Genomic DNA, 14,726 nt, shown 5'->3' with positions numbered 1-14,726 from the left:
CACCCCCACCCTCACCCCCACCTGGACACTGCCCCGCCACCCTCAGCCCCTGCCTGGGCACTGCCACCCTAACCCCCACCTGGGCACTGCCCTGCCACCCTCGGCCCCTGCCTGGGCCCTGCCCTGCCACCCTCCAGCCAGGCTACCCGGGCCCTGCCATCTTCAGCCCAGGCCCCTCTAGAAGCTCCTGTGCCCTTTCCGGGCTCGGGGTCCTTGAGAGTGCATCCAGACCCATATGAGGTTTGCCAGGCACATGGCCCGGGAGCAGGGCCTGAGCTGGGCCTGCCTGGTTCCTGGCCAGGGCAGGCTCCTCAAGGCTAACAGGCAGCAAAGGAGACGGCAGGTACCTGGGAGCCGCTGGTGTCCTCCTGGCTGGGGAGAGACTTCTGGGGTGTGTGGAACGCCTGGGAAGAGAGCACAGTGCACACAGCACAGGCCTCAGAGCCAGCGCCAGCCCGCGGGCAGGGAGAACCATCCTGACCTGGTGTGGGTCCTCAAAGCCCCCCCCCCCCCCCCCCACCATGGAGATCCAGTCCGACCCAGTGTGGGTCCTCAGAGCTCCCCCCAGAGAACCAGCCCGTCCCGGTGTGGGTCCTCAGAGACCCCCCACCATGGAGAACCAGCCCGACCCAGTGTGGGTCCTCAGAGCTCCCCCCAGAGAACCAGCCCGACTCGGTGTGGGTCCTCAGAGCTCCCGCCCCGGGAGAACCAGCCCAACTCGGTGTGGGTCCTCAAAGCCCCCCCCCCACCATGGAGAACCATCCTGACCCGGTGTGGGTCCTCAAAGCCCTCCCCCATGGAGAACCAGCCCGACCCNCCACCCCCCCGGAGAACCAGCCTGACCCAGTGTGGATCCTCACTCAGAGCCCCCCGGACCCGTTCAGAGCCCCCCTCCCCCTCCAAGAACAAGCCCTGCCTGGGCATAGGGTCCCTGCTCAGAACCCCTCCCACCCCTCAGCATCCCATCAGGGCTGGTTACCTTCTTGGCGGCCTGGATCTCCTCCGTGGACTTGGACCGGCCTTTCCCGCCCTGCTTCTGGGGGGAGCTGGACGGCTGCTGGGGACACAGGAAGGTCCCGTGTCTTACAGGGGGGAACACTCATCCCACAGGACCCTCAGCCGACCCTGGCTGGCCTGGCCCAAGCGTCGCTGCACAGGGAGGCCTGGCCACATGGCGGAATCGGCAACTGGCTCCAGGTGCAGGTGGCTGGGGCGGGCACCGGCTGTCAGGGCCCCTTCCTGCAGTCACACTGGGCTGGGTGCCTTGTACAGAGCATTGTGGAGCACTCAGCGGCCATCCCATAATCCGCCCGCAGCAGCTGGCAGCACCAGGGACAAGCAGTGTGCACCTTAGGGCACTGGGGTCAGCGCTGACCTTGGGGGGCCCTGCTCCCTCCACTGGAGCCCTCTGTGACGTTACACCCCATATTCTTCATAGAAATATTCTCATGATACGAATATGGCATAACTAAGATATGTTTTATACTAGATAGGTCATGTGAGGTATCATTGGAAAGTTATGATTGACTGTATACGTTTATCCAGTGTGCCTGCATGTCTAATTTCTGTATCTAAAGTTAGGAATATTGTCTATGTAACAATTAAAACGGTGTGCTCGGGAAACTGTCACCAGACAGTAAGCAATCAGCCTTAATGGACCATTAGGAAAAGACAATGAGTCTTCGAAGATGTGGATCCCCCATCTTCCCAGGAGTTCCTTCCCTGCAAATAAACCTTGTCTCATGGTTGCTCTGACACCTTGGACACTACTGGTACTTTTCCACTGGAAACAAAGGCTTCCCGCCTTATGTACATTCTATTTAAAGCTCGGAAGCAAGGCATTCAGGGCTCTCCATTTGCCTCCCCTCCCGAGAAGAAAGATTGCTGAAGGCTCCTGCAGAAACCAAGGGACTAAGCTATGCTATGGGAAGGCAAGGGATGAGTCCAGGGATCTCTAGCCTGTAAAGAGACATAACTGGAATTCTGAGCTGCAGAAACTCTACAACCTTCCTAAACAACACTTAGGGCGAGAAGTTACTATGTGTGACCTGTTTCTGTAGTGTATTAAGCTTAGTTTGTGTGTTTTGTTTTATTTACTCAGTAATCTGCTTTGTTCTGTTTGCCTTCCCTTATAATCACTTAAAATGTACCTTTTGTAGTTAATAAACTTATTTCTTGTGCATTTCAAAACCCAGTTTGTGCCATTCATACCTGAGGAGGGAAAAAGCGAGGGGGAGATTTTTATGAGCTTGCATTGTGCAGATCTCTCTGTACAGCACAAGACAATATTATTCTGGGTTTACACCCCAAAGGAGGTGTGCACATGAGTGCTGGATAAATCCCTGAGCTGAATCTTCCCACACAGAGTTGATTTCAGTCTGTGTCTGCAGCTGGCTGTGGCCTTACCGGTGTGTGTCTTGGCACAGCAAGGACAGGGTGAGGAAACCCAGGCTGGTGGAACAGGCGGACGCAGTGGGACCCCAGCACATCAGGTGGCATCCCAGAAACAGGGTCCAACCCGTCACCCCCCCACACACTGCAGCTGGGCTGCGCTGCTGCTAGAACCCCATGCTCCTTCCCCCGCAAAAGCCCAGCCTGGGTCCAGGGCCTGATGGGTGCTGCGGCGACCTCTGCCAGGCTCCCCCCTGCCTGTGGTACCTTTGTGCCGGGCTCCATGGCTCCCTGCTCCCCAGCTGCACTGAGGACTCACTCTGGCACAGCAGAAGGCGCTGTTCCGGGGTCCTGCAGGAGAAAGGCCTGTCATGGGACTAGCAGAGACTGCCGGCTCTCCCTGCTCCCAGCTGTCTGCCCATCTGGCTTTGTGGGCGAGGGACCGAGTCGGGCTCAGGGACCCAGTTCAGTTCCCAGCTCCACCACAGACTGCGCGACCTTGGGCCAGTCCCTGGACGTGTCTGGGCTCAGCCCCTGTCCTGTGACAGCGAGATGATAACCAGCTCATGTGTGTCAACTGCAGGGCAATGCTGCCAGGGCAGGGCCTGCCTCCCTGCACCCAGGCACCGCCACAATCCAAGCAAGGACAGCCCAGCCGCTGAAGGGTTCCAGGGAATGCACCTGGCCTGGAGGCCAGCAGCACAGAGGGAGCCCAGCTGTGGGGCCGGACAGAGCTGCTCGGACCACAGGGCGGGGACAGGGTGTTTCTGATCAGCAAGTGGGCCCCCGTGCCTCGGGGGGAGGGGGAGGGCAGGAACTCCCAGCCAGCCTTGCCCCCCGTTCCATCCGCCTGACAGGATGGCCTGGCGCTCCCAGCGCACAGCAATCTGGCGAGCAGCGCAGCCGGGAGTAACCTGCACTGTCCTTGGTCCTACCCGGCCCCCATGTCCCTGGCTCCCAGCCGAGGCTGTTCACTGCGGGTGAGCCTGGCCCAGGGACAGCTGCCGCATGGTACCGTGGAGGCCATCGCCATGGGGATAAGGAGAGCTTGCCAGGGCGACTCTGCCTGGTACTTAGGCCCAGGAGGGCACAGCAGGATGGGGCGAGCCCAGATCCCACCGTGGGGGAACCAGACCCCGTCAGGCCCGGCAGCCTGCAGAGCTAGTGGGATACCCAGGGTGAGTTAATCCCTCCCTCCCCCATTTCCCCAACCTTTGGCATTAGGCCATGGCATGCCCGGGGCACTGCCGTGCTACCCTCACTGGCTCGTGGACCTGTCCCACAAGTGCCCTGGGGAGGTGGGCGGATCAGATGCCCCCCAGGATCCCAGGAATGTCACTATGCAGATTGGCAGCAACACCCCCCAAAGTGCCCCCCCTCCCGCCAGCTCCACGGGGAGAACTGAGCTGCCCCAGGACCTGCCCAGTCCAGGCGGGTGCCAGGCTGAGGGGCCCTTGCACAGAGCAAGGGGGAGGCAGCCTCGGGACCAGAGCGCCTGGTCAGTGAGAAAACAGGTTCATCGCCCATGTCCCAGCCATGGCGTCCTCCCCACTCACTCACCCCTGCTGGGTGCCTGTTCCAAGCTGCTCTAGGCTGGCAGGGCAGCCCTGTCCCCCATGCCTGCACACCCCACCGGCCAGCAGCGCCAGCCTCTCCAATGCTCCGGTGCAGCCTGGTGCCCGCTGCGCGGCATGGGGCACGTTGGCTGGGGGGCTCAGCACAGAGCAGCGCCATTGCTGTGAATATAGGACCCACCCAGACTCTCTCTCCTGCTTCTCGGGGGCAGAGCAAAGTAGGGTGACCAGATGTCCTGATTTTATAGGGACAGTCCCGATTTTGGGGTCTTTTTCTTATATAGGCTCCTATTACCCCCCCACCCCAGTCCTGATTTTTCACACTTGATGTCTGGTCACCCTAGAGCAAAGGGTCAATATGCAGTCCCTGCCCCAGGAATGAGGCTGCAGCTGCCTCTGGGCTGGAACACAGCGGTTCCTGGTCAGCACATGGGACTGTGCTCAGCCGCTTAGGCCGGAAGTGAAGTTGAAATCTACAGGGAGAATGGACGGTAGAATAAGCCCCCACCTCCTGCAAACTCCTTCCCCACCCCGGCCAGGCACCACAGCGCCCCCTAGCACCGCCCTGGGGAACAGGGACAGACCCTGCCCCGCTCCCTGCAGCAGAGCGCCCCCTAGCACTGCCCTGGGGAACAGGGACAGACCCCACCCCGCTCCCTGCAGCACAGCGCCCCCTAGCACCGCCCTGGGGAACAGGGACAGACCCCGCCCCGCTCCCTGCAGCACAGCGCCCCCTAGCACCGCCCTGGGGCCCTGGGACAGACCCCACCCCGCTCCCTGCAGCAGAGCGCCCCCTAGCACCGCCCTGGGGAACAGGGACAGACCCTGCCCCGCTCCCTGCAGCAGAGCGCCCCCTAGCACTGCCCTGGGGAACAGGGACAGACCTCACCCCGCTCCCTGCAGCACAGCGCCCCCTAGCACCGCCCTGGGGAACAGGGACAGACCCCGCCCCGCTCCCTGCAGCACAGCGCCCCCTAGCACCGCCCTGGGGAACAGGGACAGACCCCGCCCCGCTCCCTGCAGCACAGCGCCCCCTAGCACCGCCCTGGGTCACTGGAGATGCGCTGATGAGGGGAACGTGCCCTCTCGTGAAACTCCCAACAGCCCAGCTCTTTGCAGTATCACCTGCGTGTTCTCTGCTGCCCCTTGCCCCTCTGCATGGCCAGTCACGCCCCCACCCCTGCCTACCGGACCGGCCGTAATCCCTGGGCTGTGCAGCGGGCTGCAGGCGGCTGGTTGCCTCTCCCACTCCCCATTCACACCAGCCCGATGAGGTGCTGTCACATGCAGACGAGGGCAGCCAATGTGGAGCAGCCACGTCCTCAGCCATCCTTCGCATGCAAAGCAGCCCCGCAGCCAGCAAGCTGGCCTGGCCTGGGGGACTCTGGACTCCCCTCGCAGCCCCACACCAGGGCCGGCTCCCGGCACCAGCCTGGCAAGCAGGTGCTTGGGGCGGCCGCTCCGGAGAGGGGCGGCACGTCCAGCTATTCGGTGGCAATTCAGGGGATGGTCCCTCACTCCCGCTGGGAGCAAAGGGCCTCTCTCCGAATTGCCGCTGCAGATCGCGAGCGCAGCTTTTTTTTTTTTTTTTGTCTGCTTGGGGCGGCCAAAACCCTGGAGCCGGCCCTGCCCATATCTGCCCCCAGCCCCCCATTGGGCATGGGGTCCAGCTCCCAGGAGATGCCGCCCGTCCAGCCAGACTGGGCACTGGGGACTCCTGGAGCCTGGGGCTAGCACACGGGCTCTCACTTGCTGCAGCCCTGGAGCAGCTGAGGGTTTGGGGTTTGCTTACCCGCACTTCTGCAGCTAAACGGGGGCAGCTGTCTGGCAGAGACCCCAGTGAGGCGCATCTAAGGGCCACCCTAGGGATGCTGCTCCTGCCCTAACCCTCCCCATCCTCCTCGTCCTGACGCGCCACCAGCCACCATCTCCCTCCTCACTGGCAGGTTACCGCAGGGAGCCTCCTCCCGCAGGGAGCTGCCAACTCTCCACAGCCCCCTGTGCACAGACATAGGCAGTGCTGGTCTGGGGGTGCAGGCTTCCATCCCCCCGTTGTCCCCATGGCGAGGACTGGTGACAGAAGCAGAGGCGCTGCGCCACGCAAGTTGTTAATCAGGCATATTTTACATCCCAAAGTGCTTTACAAATAACTGACATACAAACTATATACAGGCTCACTTCACTTGCCACTGAGATGCAGCCACCTCTAGGGTGGAATGAGGCAGCTGTTTAACAACTCACAGCAACACTACACAACAGTTTAGGACAGGAAGTGGAGAATACTGTAGTTTCCTGAAACCGCCAGGGCAGTTTAAGGAGGCAGGATTTGGCCAGGGCACTGGGGCTGACCCCAACTCAAGGCCAGACATCCTCAAGGCTGGCTCTGAAGAAAGTGCAGCGTGGGCCTCAGTGCAGTTCAGAGTGGACAGGTGGCTGCGCCAGTGCGGGATCCCGGGGGCAAGGGGCACCAGCCCCCTTTGGGGTGAGGCTGGTATCACAGGGGCCATGCTGCCGCTCAGAGCTCTCGCTGGGGCCAGCATCCTGCCCTGGCAGCTGCAGGAAGTCGGGCAGGACCAGGACCTCTTTAGAGAGCAGCCCACGCTGGTCGTTGGCCCTGCAGCTCTGGGCCCGGTTCAGCAGCTCCACCAGCCCTGGGGGAACGAGGGGAGAGTGGAGTCATTGGGCAGAGCTAGACTTCCGCAGAACACCCCCAGACCCCTCCCCCCGAACCCTCATCCTGTGCTCAGACTCCCCTCCCCCACCCCAGAGCCCCATCCCGCACTCAAACGCCCCCTCCCCCACCCCAGAGCCCCCATCCCGCACTCAGACGCCCCCTCCCCCACCCCAGAGCCCCCCTCCCGCACTCAGACGCCCCCTCCCCCACCCCAGAGCCCCCATCCCGCACTCAGACGCCCCCTCCCAGTCCCCATTTTCCCCTGCGCTTCCTCACCCCCCATGTTTCCTTCTGACACGGAATATACCACAGACACCCTCTGCCCCCAGCACCCCAGATATGCCTCCTGTGCCCCTGTCCCCCACACATAGGGCTGGTTTAAGAGCATGCCAGATGCCAGGGCCGCCCACCTTCCAGGTCATACGTGCACCGGTTCATGCCTCTCAGGGCTGCTGGCCTGGACCTGGTGATGGAGGGGGGCACCTCTGACAGCATGTCTGCTTCCACCTCTGTGCCTGTGGGGGCGGCCTCCTGGGAGTGGGGAGAGAGCATGTGAGGAGCAGGAAGGTGAGCTGGCAGCCCCAGCCCAGCCCAGCAGGGAGACCTGCCTCCTCTTCAGGGCACAGAGATGCCCCAAAGCTGGCCTGGCTCAGACCCGCTGTAACCACTGTGCCCCGACCCTGCTCCGTGCTGCAGAGCTCCCCCAACGCGCCCAGAGCTGCACCCTGCTCTGGCCACAGGGCTCACCGCTCCCCCCACCCCACCCCCAAGTGAGCCAGCGAGCTGCACTCCTGGGGACTCCCAGTTCAGCCCAGCCCCAGCAACAGCCCAGGCCTACCCTAGTGCTGCCCCCCTTCGCTGGGGCACCCCCTCAGCCCCCCTGACTGGGCCCCTCTTGGTGCCCAGGACTCACCTTGCACCGAAGGGGGGAAGTGGCCACAACAGTGTCACCAGCGCCTGTCGCTTTCACTTCTGCAACACAAGCACCGCAGCGAGTCAGGCTCCAGCCTCCTGCCGTGGGACGGGGCGGGACAGACCACCTGCCATCACAGGAGCCCGGGCCCACCAGGGAAGGACTCAGCACCACGATAACTGTGGAACTCACTGCTGTGGCCAACAGCTGAGGCACATGGCACCTTACAGGTGCAGAGTCTGGGGCCGACTGAGGAGGAGGAAGATACCCGACTGGCCGGGCCCATACAGTGCTGTGTGGGGCCCACGGGGCCCTGGGCTGGACACAGACTTAGTGCTGGCCTGGGCAGGCGGCAGGACCACGGGGGTGCTCCAGCCTGGCCACTCCACCCTGCGGACCATACCTGTCGCAGCTTCCAGGATGAGCTTCTGCGCAGCCACGGTGCTGACCAGCTTCTCCAAGTCCAGGGCTCCCGGCTCCCCGTGCTGCAGCAGAACAGAGTTGGGGGGTTGCATGGGATGGTGCATCGTGGGGAGCAAGAGCAGGCTCTGGCCACAGTGTGAGGGGCAATGAGGGTACAGGCCACACACTGGCTGGAAGTGTGGTCCCCTGGGGTAGGAGCTCTGCCCATGGGCGGGCGGGCAGCCCCATCCCCAGGGTAGGAGCTGTGCCCACGGGCGGGCGGGCAGCCCCATCCCCGGGGTAGGAGCTGTGCCCACGGGCGGGCGGCCTCTGGGGAAAGCCATGTAGCCAGCCCCAGGCCCAGGCTCCATGGGTGGGGCACTGCCTGCAGGACAAGCCACAGTCTGGCCTCTCCTACCTGAGCAGGGCTGAGTTCTGCATGGGGGCAAAGGACTCCCTAAGATCTGCCCCTGCAGCCCCAGGCGGGTGCTTATGCCCAGCATTGAAAGACAGCAGCCCCCTTTCTGCAGGTTCCTAGGACTCCGCCAGAGGGGGCAAGGCAGCCCCCTGCCCAGGCTGCGGGCTAGCTCTCACCCGCCGCAGCAGTGCCCGTTCCACATCCACGCCGTACTTCCCCAGCACAGGCTGCAGCGCCTCCCGCAGGCACTTGGTCGACTTTGCGGTGATTCGCACTGTTTTACTGAGGGGGGAAATTTCCAACCTAGGAAGACAGAGATGAAGGAAACACATGGGGCAGGATGGGCCATGCAGCAGGGAAGGATGTGGCAAGACCTGGTGGGGTGAGACAGCAGCTGGAACGATGGGGCAGGGCTGAGCCTGGCAAGGCGGGGTGGGGCAGGCAGGAGCTGAGGAGGTGGGGCTGTGCGGGGCAGAGCCGAGCAGAGCAGAGTGAGCCGGGTGGAGCTGCACTGGGCACTCATGAGCCCAGGCTGCCAGATGTCCACTCCAGGGGTGTTCATCCTGGGCGAAGCCGACTTCACGGGCCAGTCAGGGCGAGCGCTGCCAGCGCCCTGCGGTGCCCAGGCCAGTGTGTGCAGGGGCAGGACAGAGCCATGCTCCCATCGGCTCTTCCGAGGGTCCACCCCAGCTGGCTTGCGGCCTGAGCCCCACTGCACTTAGCACTAGAGCCACTGTCTCCTTCCCACGGGCATGGTGCCCCTGCCATGGGGAGCCAGGGCGTGGAGCACAGGGGAAGGCTTGGGAGAGGCAGGGACATTGCAGAGCCAGTCCTGCAGGCGCTGGCCCCATGCGCACAGGGTGCAGCAGCAGCTCCCACTCACTCGAAGCTGACTCTGTTCTCTAGCTTCACCTCCTGGTCCATCAGAACCATGCTGTCCTGGTCCAGCACCAGCGCCTTCTGGGAAGAGTCAGCCAAGAGGAGACACGTCAGAACCAGGAACACGGCTCCACCCGAGACACAGCCCCTCCCACGGCCCTGGCACAGCATGGAATTCCTGTCTGCAGGCAGGTGCCTCAGGTGGGCAGCGCCTGTCAGTGCGGGGCCCTGGGGTCCCTCGGGCGAGGTAGCTCCAGGGCCGGCTTCTGATGGAGCCCCCAGGCCATCCCTGGCCTGCCCAGCTCTCTCCTCCCCACCCAAGGACTGTCCCTACCTGTTCATTGCCAACCAGGTAGACCTTGATGTCAGGGAGGCTGAAGCCACGCTTCTCACAGAGGCCTGCCAGCATGTTGCGGATGGAGACGCCAGCCCGCACCGAGGCCAGCGAGGCCGTGCCGTCCGGCAGGTACACACAGCAGTACTTGCTGGGCCTGGCCTGCAGGTCGGGCTCCGTGCCTCCCAGGCTCTTCCTGCGGCTCTGCAGGGGAAGAGGCGGTGTCACCCGACGGGCGGTGTGGCTACGCAGCAGGCCCCGCGGTCGGGCACTTACCTCTGCCCGGGAGCTGCTGGCCATGCTGCTGCTGTTGCAGGACGACGAGAGGAAGCCCAGGTCCAGGCTCGCAGAGGAATTCAAGGAGCCCTGGGACTCACGCCACAGGGACGAGCCCCCATTGCCATCTTCCACCTCTAGGACAGACAGACGGATGGACGTCAGGACAAGAGGCCGGCTCTGGGGCTCCGGGCCCTTTGCGAAGGGACGGCCACAGGCCTGTGGGGCTAGTGAAATGGCAGCCAGGTGGAGCCTGGCGTGGGACTTACCTGTCCACGAGGGCTCTCTCCGCTCCTCTCTCCTGAAGGACATCTGGGGGCTCCTGCCAGCACTGCTGCTGGCCACCTCCACCCCCAGTGGCAGGGACTTCCCCAGCTTCAGCTTCGCCTTCTAGGGGACAAGAGAGGCAGATCTTGGCTCAGGGAGCTTCTGGGGCGGCCCCCCCCCCCCCCAGAAAGGGAACCCCCCCAAGGCGAGGGCGTTGCCCCCCCCCTTTTCACCGCCCCCCCCCCCCCCCCGGGCTCCTGAGCAGAGCTGGGTGGTGAATGGTGGAGCCCTTCCCTCCTGGCATGCTGGAGGAGCAGCCAGGTGTCATGGCTCTAGGTGCCGGGTCATGACACCAGGTCACACTGCCACTCAAATTTGGTTTGAGTGGTGCCCACGATTGCAGTCCTTCCAGCAGCCCCACCCCTGGACCACACCCCCTGGGCTGGGGAGCTGGGCCTGGTACCTTGCCGAGGTCGGGTGGGGGGCTGCTGTTCCGGGAGTGAGCCCGCAGGTCAGGGAGCGGCTGCCCCTCATTCTCAGCCCTCACACACGCCTGGAACAGCGGGGACTTCACGAAGCGTGCGTAGCTGTCGAACTTCATCAGGTTAAAGATCTGAGCCAGGAGAGGGACCCGGTTAGTGCCATGCCTGACCCGTGACCAGAGCCCGGCACGGCCCCCGGACACACACCTGGGTAGCACCTCCCCCGGCCCAGAGCCCGACACGGCCCCCGGACACACACCTGGGTAGCGCCTCCCCCGGCCCAGAGCCCGGCAAGGCCCCTGGACACGCACCTGGGTAGCGCCTCCCCCCGCCCAGAGCCTGACACGGCCCCCGGACACACACCTGGGTAGCGCCTCCCCCGCCCAGAGCCCGGCACGGCCCCCGGACACACACCTGGGTAGCGCCTCCCTCCGCCCAGAGACTGACACGGCCCCCGGACACAGACCTGACTCAGAGGCAGAGGGACAAGTCCCAGAATCAGGAGCTCTGGATTCCTGTCCCCTACTCCCAGCTGAGAGTTGGGGGAGGGAATATGTCCCCAGCTCCTCCGTCCTGAGCCTTGGGGGATGGCTCCATGGCCCCTCTCCCTTGGCCGGGGGGTTGGGCAGGGGCAATGCTCACCTGGAGCTGTTGGACTCGGAACATGTCGGGGGTGGGCCTGGCCAGCATTTCCTCCCCGATCCAGGCCTGCCGGTCGATGTTAACGGGGCTGACCGCGTGGCTGGACAGGAACTCGTCATAGATCTGCCGGGCCTCCTGGGCCAGCTGGGGAGACAGAGTTATCACAGGGGAGGCCGAGCCCCCTTGCCAGTGTGCATGGGAGCACACGCAGAGTAGGGTCACCAGCCAGGCTCCAAGTGCAGGCACCACCTTGCGCCGACCCCTTGGGAACCCAGGAACGGCCAGGCTGGGCCAGTCCCGGGGGCCCTCCAGCCCAGCAGCCCTTGCCTGCAGCGCCCAGCACCAGATGTTCAGAGGAAGGTGTAGGAGCCCTGCTCCTGACCCATAACAGTCAGAGACTGGCCGAAGACCCAAGGCAGGAGGTTTTAGCCCTTCCAAATGCCATCTGCACTGTTATAGCTCTGCATCCCCCTGTTCTCCATTCACAAGGCCAGCTCCTCTCAGGCTCTCACTAGGTCCTGGCTTCACTGACATCCTGTGGCAATGAGTTCCACTGCTTATTTACACTGGGGCGGAGGATTACCTTCGATCAGTTTGAACTTCCCCTCGTTCTTGTGTACCAGACAGACGGTCCCAAGGTTCCATCTCAAGACCATGCCCCATTTCCTCATCTTGCTAAGGGAACAATCCCCGTCTGCTCTGTCTCTCTCCAGCCCCTGATCATTGGCATTGTCCTTCTCTTAGAGCCTGTCAGTTCTGCACGGCCCCCAGGGGTGACCGGTGCAGCACACAATGGCCAAGGGAGCTCCATGCTATTCTCCATCCCCTCACCCATTAGCTATTGGCTGCAGCTCCCCTCTGAGCAGGGTCTCCACTGAGCTTCCTACTGACGCCCAGGTCCCTTTGGCTGCCCTGGCATGTGCTTCCCTGCGGGGGGCAGCCCAGGTCTAAGCCTCAGTGTGGGCCGGGCTAGCTAGGCTCCCACTGTCAGGAGTGGGGCATGGGCAGGCTGGGCCAAGCCGCTAGCCCTCCCCTGGGCCCAGTACCTGCTGTGTGTTCCTGGCTGGGATCTGCTGGAATCGCTCACACGCCTGCCAGAAGTAAACGTTCTCAGCGCTGAACTCCTTCTTCAGGAACTCCTGGGGAGCAGGAGAGGGGCACGGTGGCATCAGCCTCACTAGTGCCACTACCCTGTCCGGGGGGGGCAGCCCTACCCCCGCCCGGGGGTGCCAGCCCTACCCTGGCCCGGGGGTGCCAGCCCTACTCTCGCCCGGGGGTGCCAGCCCAACCCTCGCCCGGGGTGCCAGCCCAACCCCCGCCCGGGGGTGCCAGCCCAACCCTCGCCCGGGGGTGCCAGCCCTACTCCCGCCCGGGGGTGCCAGCCCAACCTCCACCCAGGGGGGCCAGCCCAACCTCCACCCAGGGGGGCCAGTGCAACCCCCACCCTCTGCCCCCCGGCCTCACGCTGCCTGGAGTCCCTGCACAGCGAGCAGCTGGAGAATGGGGGGAACTGAGGGCTGAGGGCAGTGAGGGGGTGGGCTGGGCCCGGCAGGGTCTGACATGCCCTGGCACTCACAGTGAAGTAGGTGACGGCCACCCGGTCCTGCAGCAGTGTCTCGAAGGACTCGGCCCAGCTGGCCACGGGCAGCTGCGCAGTGTAGCCTGCGTTCTGGGCACCAGGCAGGCTGTGCACACTGTGGCTACTGCCCCGGGCCCCGGAGCTGTTTAACTCTGAGATGCAGAAAGAGAGGTCAAGCCCTGCCCCAGTCCCTGGAGCCAGTCCTGATCCCCGCCCAGCTGGAGGGAAGGTGTGGGGAGGCGCTGTCCAAGCAGGGCAGGGCCGGGAGCCCTAAAGCCAGGCACTCCAGAGCAGAGCCGCCAGATCTAGGGCCCATGGGCCACACAGGATCCCTCTGACATGTCAGAACCGGCACGGCGCCGGCAGACAGGGCAAGGGACTCTTCCAAACGTGACCTAAGCAGGAGCACTGCAGTTGCAGAGAGCCTAGGACAGCTCGGAGAGGGGTGCACAACCTGCAGTGGGCCTGGGCCCTTGGGCTCAGGAACGGGCGAGTCTCCCTGTCAGGAGAGGGGCACTAGCCTTTGCCAACAGCCCAGGGGTCCAGAAGGAGCCAGGCTGGCACCAGGCAGGGGGCCGGGCATGAGCCAGGCTAGTGCCTGTGCATCCAGCCCTCTCCTGGGGGATGCGGGTGGTAGGGTAACCAGATGTGCCGATTTTATAGGGACAGTCCCGATATTTGGGGCTTTTTCTCATACAGGTGCCAATTACCCCCCCCACCCCATCCCGATTTTTCACACTTGCTGTCTGGACACCCTAGTGGGTGAGGAAGGATAGGAGGGAGCTCTGTCCCTCCCCCCCCCCCGCAGGGAGTCCCATGGCCCCAGGTGCTGTGTGTGGCCAGGCAGGGGCTCTGTACCATCCAGCAGAGCAGCCCTAAGGGCTCCTGGTCCCGTCCCACTGGGGCTGGGAACTGAGCCAAGCTGGTTACAGCTCTCGGGCTCCTCCCAACGCCACCCCCGCATCTCCCAGGCAGCGTCTGACTCACCTCCATCCGACACAGCCAGGCCCTGCAAAGACAGGAGGAGGAGAGGTCAGCCAGGATCCCAGGCCCCGCACCTTGCAGCTATGGGGAGCAGGGAGGCCAGCCCAGGCAGCCCCTTGGGCGAGGGATGAGTCAGCCAAGCAGAGTACAAGGGACACCGGCTGCCAGGTGTCTCCCCGCCAGGGTGCTTGGTCTGTGCAGGAGCCATTCAGCGCTCGCATGGGACCGGGCTCCTGCAGGGCTGGGGCGTGAGTCAGCTGGCAGCTGGGCACTCTCTGGCCTGCCCTCCTCCCTCAGCTCAGCGAGGTGATTGAGAAAGGGCTGATGCTATCAGCTGTGACACTGCCGCTGCCTGGGGAGAAGTGTAGCAGCCCCAGGGCACAGGAAGGGGAGGGAGGGCAGGAAAAGGGAGAGGAAGCCACAGCCTCCAGCACACCAACAACTGCAGCCCATTTCCCAGCTCTGGGGCTGGGGGAGACCACAGACCCCTTAGTGTGGGTGTTTCTGTGGGGCAGCACCCAGCCACCGAGCTAGGCAGACCCCCCGCCAAAGAGCTCCCAGCTGGGGGCTCATGGCACAGAGCAGGGGGCGTGCAGTGCGCTCTCTCCTGGCTAATGTCTGGGGATGCTGCCCCCAGCAGGCCAGGCCCAGGCCCAGTCCTGCCAGCCCACGGGCATCCCTGGGCTCCCAGCTCTGGGGAAACGGCTACCAGTCAACCCGCCTAAGCAGGGCTCACGTCCCAGCAGCGACAGAGAACTGCTCCCCTCCTGGGTGCTGAGGAACAGGGACCCCACCCAGCCCTGCCACCGCCCGCCTGCTACCCCCGCCCCGGGCTCCCCACCCCAGCACTGCCACCGCCCGCCTGCTACCCCCCCCCCGGGCTCCCCCAGCACTACCACCGCCCGCCTGCT

At 64.1% G+C, this 14,726-nt stretch overlaps 2 protein-coding genes across 7 annotated transcripts in view; both read right to left on the bottom strand.

Annotated features, from left to right (window-relative positions):
- Positions 1-41: 41 nt before the first annotated feature.
- On the bottom strand, positions 42-5,383 carry LOC117882239 (serine/arginine repetitive matrix protein 1-like). Of its 6 annotated transcripts, none has more exons than XM_034780335.1 (4): positions 5,091-5,383; positions 2,659-2,742; positions 980-1,054; positions 42-404 (listed from the first exon to the last, which is right to left on the bottom strand). In XM_034780335.1, exons 1-4 carry the CDS (start codon positions 5,123-5,125, stop codon positions 143-145), a joined length of 456 nt encoding a protein of 151 aa, XP_034636226.1. In that variant the 5' UTR covers positions 5,126-5,383; the 3' UTR covers positions 42-142. The 6 variants fall into 6 exon arrangements, with proteins under 6 accessions (XP_034636226.1, XP_034636222.1, XP_034636221.1 ...); XM_034780331.1 differs by having other exon boundaries at positions 5,144-5,383; XM_034780330.1 differs by having other exon boundaries at positions 980-1,057; positions 5,144-5,382.
- Positions 5,384-6,070: 687 nt separating this feature from the next.
- The window catches only part of RGS14 (regulator of G protein signaling 14), a 10,397-nt gene continuing 1,741 nt past the window's right edge, over positions 6,071-14,726 (bottom strand). The window contains exons 2-15 of the mRNA XM_034779557.1: positions 13,819-13,840; positions 12,829-12,983; positions 12,299-12,391; positions 11,253-11,396; positions 10,592-10,741; positions 10,131-10,251; positions 9,862-9,998; positions 9,586-9,789; positions 9,256-9,332; positions 8,549-8,675; positions 7,956-8,037; positions 7,553-7,611; positions 7,050-7,170; positions 6,071-6,616 (exon numbers count right to left, since the gene is read on the bottom strand). Of these exons, the coding sequence (XP_034635448.1) occupies positions 6,372-6,616; positions 7,050-7,170; positions 7,553-7,611; positions 7,956-8,037; positions 8,549-8,675; positions 9,256-9,332; positions 9,586-9,789; positions 9,862-9,998; positions 10,131-10,251; positions 10,592-10,741; positions 11,253-11,396; positions 12,299-12,391; positions 12,829-12,983; positions 13,819-13,840 (1,737 nt within the window). The 3' untranslated portion in view covers positions 6,071-6,371. The remainder of the gene's footprint in view (positions 6,617-7,049; positions 7,171-7,552; positions 7,612-7,955; positions 8,038-8,548; positions 8,676-9,255; positions 9,333-9,585; positions 9,790-9,861; positions 9,999-10,130; positions 10,252-10,591; positions 10,742-11,252; positions 11,397-12,298; positions 12,392-12,828; positions 12,984-13,818; positions 13,841-14,726) is intronic.

Source organism: Trachemys scripta, chromosome 8 (assembly GCF_013100865.1).
Source record: "Trachemys scripta elegans isolate TJP31775 chromosome 8, CAS_Tse_1.0, whole genome shotgun sequence".
Lineage (NCBI taxonomy): Eukaryota > Metazoa > Chordata > Testudines > Emydidae > Trachemys > Trachemys scripta.
The sequence above is the reverse complement of the archived record's forward strand: the minus strand, read 5'-3'. Positions and strand labels throughout refer to the sequence as shown.

Coding starts and splice junctions, on each gene's coding strand:
- LOC117882239 (XM_034780330.1), bottom strand. CDS start 5,304: ATGCGAAGGATGGCTGAGGACGTGGCTGCTCCACATTGGCTGCCCTCG. Junction 1,058..2,658: donor CCATGGAGCCCGGCACAAAG/GTACCACAGGCA, acceptor CTGTGTCCCCAG/CAGCCGTCCAGCTCCCCCCA. Junction 405..979: donor AGATCCAGGCCGCCAAGAAG/GTAACCAGCCCT, acceptor CTCTCTTCCCAG/GCGTTCCACACACCCCAGAA.